Raw genomic sequence first — 6,338 nt, 5'->3', positions numbered from 1 at the left:
CATCAGGTCGCTCATGCTGATAAGCAGAATGGGATTATTTAATGTGGATATAAGTCATATCACATCATGCGCTCATTTAATAGTTTTAAGGTAAATTTAATCAATCTATGATTTGTAGCTTGTCAGATCTACAGTATATTTATTATAATGTTCTTTAAGCGGCCCTGCTACATCCGTAATAGAATATTCTGGTAAAGCTTTCCTAGTCTTTAAGCAGAACATAATTTTTTACAATTTCATCTCAAACTTTTCTCACATTTACAAACACGGAGTAAAAAAAAAAAGTTCAGAGGCAAATGTGCTCTTCATCCCGGGCATTCTCCTCGCTTTCAAGTCAACCTTAATTAAAGCCACAGTTCATGGACCCGGCGAAACTCCAGGACAGTTTAATAAATTGTACTGTGCTTTCTAAAATCTCATTTAGGCTGAAAGCATCAATTATGTGGAGTGATAAATGCAATCCATGAAGGGGCAGATTTACTATTCTAGTGTCAGTTCTACTTTGGCAGAGAATACACTACATTTTGGCTCAGGTTGTTACATCTAGTTTAACACCTATTATGCATCTCACACGAAAAGGTGGCGTCACTTTATGGCAAAGCGGGTATGGGTTAGGATGCACCAAAATCCTGGTACCAAAAATTTGGTCTATCAAGGGGTGGTGCAAAAGTAGACAAATCTAGCAACTTGACAAAACTGATAAATTTGTCACATTTTCAGTCTGTCTAGTCTAAGTTTACCCTACATTGGCAATCTGGTGTGGGGGGGCAGAATTACTATAAATGCCAGTTTTATAGGAATGGTTAACAACTCGTGATGAGCAAACGTGCTGGGATAAGGTGTTATCCGAGCATGTTAATGTGCTGAGTGTCTTCAGCATGCCCGAATGCTATGTTCGAGTCCCCGCGGCTGCATGTCTCACAGCTGTTGGACAGGCGCAACACATTCAAGGATTGCCTGTTTGTTAGACAATCTCTACATGTGTTGTGGCTGTCAAACTGCTGGAAGACATGCAGCCGCGGGGACTCGAACATAGTATTCGAGCACGCCGAAGACTCTCGGTTAGCACATTAACATGCTCGGATAACACCTTATGCCAGCACGGTCACTCACTACTATTAACAACTATTATATCTGACAGAAGGCTGGGATAGGTATACAATGAATGGCAAAGGTAGTCTTAAGCCCCAGTTACACAGGGAGAGATCGCTAGCGATTTCGCTGAAGCGACGATTTTGTGACGCAACAGCGACATCACTAGCGATCTCGCTAAGTGTGACACGCGGGAACGACCGTCTCCCTGCTGCGATGTCGCTGATCGTGCGCGAACATTCAGGATCATTTTTTGATCGCTGGCGTCACGTTGACCAGCATGCATCGCTGTGTTTTACGCCCCTTATCAACGACGAGCGACCTCGTTGGCGACTCCGAACTCATATAGATAGCGCTGAAGGACGCCTATTCAAAGTCTGAATCGCTATTATAGACAGTGTGTAACACGGTACCAACGATCGCCGTGGTCGTTAGTGACATCGCTGATGCGTCGTTATGAAGATCGGCCTGTATGACTGCTTACTAGCGATGCACAAACGATCTTAGCCAGATCGTATCGTTGTCGGAATCGTTGGTGCGTCGCTACGTGTAACGGTACCCTTAAGCGTCGAAGTGTAGTAGTAACAGTGTGAACAATGCCTTATGGCTCATTTAGTCAGACTGATAGGATCTGTTAAACAATTGCCTGTTGGTGGTCGTTTGCTGTCCTGTTGATCTGATGAGAGTTGGTAACAAGTGTTCCGACAAATGGGCCATTATTGTCATTCATCGTTACATGGAACTTTTCTAAGTGCGGCTTCATTTTTGCATTAAATATAAAATCAGTTCTCATGACGTTCTAATCTTGGAGAGAAGACTTTGTATCTTTGCTGGATGACACCTTCTCTGTAGTAGGAGACATGTGAAGAGACACTTCATGCTAATGCTACTTTTTAATACTAATATTTTCCATGTGGTTTTTACTTAAACATCACTGAAGTTAATTCAAGTGAAGATGTTTGCAGAACTCAGACCAATTCCCATGTGTAGAGGTTGCGATCCCAATTACTGAGAAACACAAGAGGCTCATATGTTCCTGACAAGCTTCTCTAAAAATCCAATCCCCTCTGCTCTACAGAGCACTTCAAGTCATCCTTTACACTCCCCTTCCCATATCCTGAACACCCCAATCATTACTTTCAAAGAGAAAGGCTATAGAAAAGCAATAAGATTCATTGACAGCCCCTGAAAAGAAGTTTCATCTTCTAATTAGCTTAGGAACAACAATAACATTAAGAGTTGTAGAGTGGCTGAGGAGTCTTTAAAGGCAACTGCTAGGAAATTCTCCCAGACTGGTCTCCCCCATTTAATATTGTATCCTGCTTGTGAACACATCACCCCCGATACAATGGAGGATTTTGGGTGGTACCAAGAATCGTCAAGTGAAGAACAGTTGTGGAGTGAGTTAAACAGTAATTACCTCTCCGAGATAGACAACTGCAACTTGGACTTTGAGGTCTCCACGGCACATTTATCTCCATGGCTTTCCATCCCTCAGTTCACACCTGACTTGCAGATCCCCATGTCCGATCTTGATGTTGAAAGGACAGATTCCTGTGAAGAACAAAGTTACCTGGGTCCATTGGTAAAGGTGCACAGGCACACTGCAAACATTAGAGAAAGGAGGCGAATGCTGAGTATTAATTCTGCTTTTGAAGAGTTGCGTGGTAAGGTGCCAACGTTTCCTTATGAGAAGCGCCTATCAAAAATCGACACCTTACGGCTGGCTATTGCCTACATTGCTTTATTAAGCGACATACTGGCCTCGGGGATCGACCCTAAATCCTACGTTGATGAATTTGTAAGAAATGGTATTCAAGGTTCCAATTCCATGATCTGGAACACAAGTGGTAAGTTATTTAAAAGTATAAATTTCTGAAATGCTTAAGACGCATAGCATTTTCCATTAGTATTAGTAAGCCAAAAGCAAGCATAGAACTTACACTGAGCGAGAATATGGGTTTTACTAAGTATTCAGAGCAGAAACTGAGAGGCAACTTTCCAAATCAATCTGTTCAAAAACTCCTAAAAACATAAGTTTCTGCTCAATTATTGATCCAAAAACTCATCGAAAAGACAGTACACACATACTCCAATGGAACCATCATTCAGACAGCACGTTATACCCATGGGTATTCCCGGAAACATGGCTTCAAGTTATCTCCAGGTTGTCAAGAATAGTTTCGATTTTCTTTACAACATTGTACCATTTACAAAAAGAGCAATTGCTGTGAGAGAACCATTTCTCTTACTATCTTCCAGTTCGTCTTCCATCAGCCCTTCAGTGCTTATTTTCTTTGCACCCAAACATTTGTGGATATTTATCAAAACAGGCAAGAATGAAAAAAAATGTTTTGTGTTATTGTCACACTATTTTCTGTCAAAAGTAAAAAATGTATTTTTACAAACTTTACCTTTTTGTGTATTCCTCATGTGATTGTCTTAGTACCTGCATTTCTTGCCTCATTCACAAGTTGCGTGATTCACAAATCGCAGCTGTAACGTGATAAACAGAAAAAATAAAATTGTAATCACAATAACTACCGTATTCCTTTTTCCCGCGCTTAGAATTCCCTATTTTTCAGTAGATTATATGGTAAAATCGATAGCATCATTCAAAACGTCAATACGTCCCACGTAAAAAAAACAAAAAAAAAAACAAGGTCTCAAATGTCTGTGAGGACAGAAAATAAATATTTATGGCTCTTGGAAGAAGGGGAGGAAGAAAAACAAGCCCAAAAATGAGAATTTTCCATGTCAGGAATGGATTAGAGTACATCGCCCCTGTAGATTTGCTAATGTTCAGTTTGCTAGTTGAAGTGTAACATTTTGGAACTTTACATTGTAGATCTGCGCTATTGTTTGCCCTAATTTACATTGAAATGCGCCAACGTTCACAAGTAGCAATGAACATAAGGGCTTCTCAGGACTTTACGCGCTATGGTGCCTGTTTATAGATGAAGGGCTGAATGTTTTCCAGCACCTGATGTAGAACCACTGACTCATGCCATGTATTCCTTCTTTTCAGACCTCACTGCTCGGCTGTCTTGGATTAAATGGGACTGAAGCTTCAGTATTTACCAGGTGCACAGTTCTCACCATCAAAAGGCCTGGGATTTATAGCACTTGTCATTCCCAGGGACTATGAGAATGAAGCACTTCATCACATAGCACATCATGGGAATGCTTCATAGCAACAAGTAGTCATTTATTCAGTGTACAGATTGTTAGGAGACACCCGACATTACCATTACAGATGCCGTGTGCTTGAATGTTACATTACTGAGCCTCTCTCATCAGCACCAACGGCCATCTCCTATATCAGCAACATTCTGTCTTCACTGGATACAGGTTTTACCTGTGAATTCAGAATTAAAGATCAGTCCTGGAGGAGAAAGAAGCAGATTTCTGATAAGATATACAGTGAAGAGCAAAAGTGGAACAATGTCTTGAACTTCTGACTTTCAGGCTCCATATCTCATTACCCACTTCTGCTTTGAACGTGAGCCTACCATCTTATAGACAATCCTCTTGACTATCGCATACATAAATTTGACTTGCAACTATTTATCACATGATTAGTTAAGCAGAATCTCTTCATGTCACTGCATTGTTACCGCTTTGCTCCTAAAGATCTAAATTTTTATTATTTTGCTAGTATTTTGTAAATCCCATCTTTGGCCTTAAACACTGCCTGAATCCTTCTGGGCATGATGTTGACCAGATTCAAACACGTGTCAACCGAAATTTAATCTCAAGTCTCTTCTACATGTTCCCAAAGCTGGTGCACACTGGTCAACTCACTTGGGTATGTAAAAGTTTTTTTCTTCTATTCCACCCACAAATGTTTGGGTTGAAATCTGGGGGCTGTAGGGGCCAATCCAACACCTCTATTTGATTGTCATTGAACCATTTCTTCGTCAATCTCGAAGTATGCTTCAGGTCATTGTCCTGCTGGACACTAGGTCATCCTTTTAGTACCCGTAGTACTTGAGTGTGTGAAGTAATTCATCTTGTAGGATACTGACATATACTGTAGCTCAGAACTGAGACCACCATTCTTCCGACTGTCATGGCACTCACAAGATGCAATTTGGCAATTTTATTGGCCGAGAGACCGCTATTGATGAGCTGGATGATGCGGTTTCTCTTTTCTTGGTAAATCTTCATGGCTGCTCCTTGATCTGAACACCAGTGACCTTTCACTTGGGAATCAACCTAATTAAACACTGTGCTGTTAGGGAATGTGAGAACAGGTTGTAATTTGTAGTATTCAGGAAGAAATATGCAAGTATGAGATAGCCAGGATGATTGTCTATAAAATGATGGTAGTCTCACGTTCAACGCTGTAGTGGATGGTCAGATATGGGGCCTGAAAGTCAAAAGTTCAAAACATTGTTATCCTTGAAAACAAGTTTCTTATTTTCATGTGTACTATTGATTTATTAAATAAAACGATGGTTACTCTTTAAAAACCACACCAATCATAACAGGTGATATATAAACTATAATATGCAAATATTATTTCAAGTTATCCCATACATAATAAAATATTATTGATAGCTGACGTCTGCCTGTTTGACTATTATTGTGTTATTTAATAAACGAATGAGATATTTGAAGTCTAAACCTTGAGGCTGTCTGGGGTTTAATAGCACCTGTCTTGATAGTGACGGCCACCGTCAGTGTCCTCCTCTGTGGCCGATTGAGTTGTTCGATGCCGTAAAAGACAAGGTATTCAGTAATTGCATTATGCTGTTTTATGAAGTCTTTGATTGCTCCTGATTAACTTGTATTTTTATTAATACTTAGATATATTGTTCACCGATTCTCTTCTTTAGTTTGCATAGTGTACATTCAATGCAGCAAACTATGTGGTGCATATTAAAATTAATACAATTTCTTATTTCACTATTTAAACCTAGAGAAAGTTCTAACACTACATGGTTGACAACCCAAGGTTTCTATAAATCTGGAGATAAGTGCAACACTTGTGTCAAAGCCAAGAAAAAATAAAAGACAATAGAATTTTCGATAAAGGAGAGTGATTTTAGGAAACTCTACAATTATTCCTGGTGCGAGTTGAAGGCGTACAACAGGAATCCTTCTTTCTGCTTATAGACCAATTTGATTGGAAGGAATTCTTACCTATGGACACAGGCCACAGACATGCTGAGCCCCATTTAGTTAGTTGATGATCTTATAAGAACTGCCAGGTTGTATCATTTTTGCACAACTACGAGTGG

General features: G+C 40.0%; 1 protein-coding gene across 1 annotated transcript; it reads left to right on the top strand.

Moving 5' to 3' along the window:
- The first annotated feature begins 1,063 nt into the window (after positions 1-1,063).
- Positions 1,064-5,643, top strand: LOC141091815 (helix-loop-helix protein 13-like). The gene is made up of 2 exons (XM_073577552.1): positions 1,064-2,942; positions 4,121-5,643. Exons 1-2 carry the CDS (start codon positions 2,441-2,443, stop codon positions 4,156-4,158), a joined length of 540 nt encoding a protein of 179 aa, XP_073433653.1. The 5' UTR covers positions 1,064-2,440; the 3' UTR covers positions 4,159-5,643.
- Positions 5,644-6,338: the final 695 nt, after the last annotated feature.

The sequence above is a fragment of the Dendrobates tinctorius genome, unplaced genomic scaffold (assembly GCF_039654945.1).
Source record: "Dendrobates tinctorius isolate UK_male_01 unplaced genomic scaffold, ASM3965494v1 ptg000056l, whole genome shotgun sequence".
NCBI lineage: Eukaryota > Metazoa > Chordata > Amphibia > Anura > Dendrobatidae > Dendrobates > Dendrobates tinctorius.
The sequence above is the reverse complement of the archived record's forward strand: the minus strand, read 5'-3'. Positions and strand labels throughout refer to the sequence as shown.

Excerpts from the sequence above, each read along its gene's own strand:
- LOC141091815 (XM_073577552.1), top strand. The coding sequence starts at position 2,441 with ATGGAGGATTTTGGGTGGTACCAAGAATCGTCAAGTGAAGAACAGTTG. Across the intron at positions 2,943-4,120 it reads CATGATCTGGAACACAAGTG|ACCTCACTGCTCGGCTGTCT; the intron begins GTAAGTTATTTA and ends CCTTCTTTTCAG.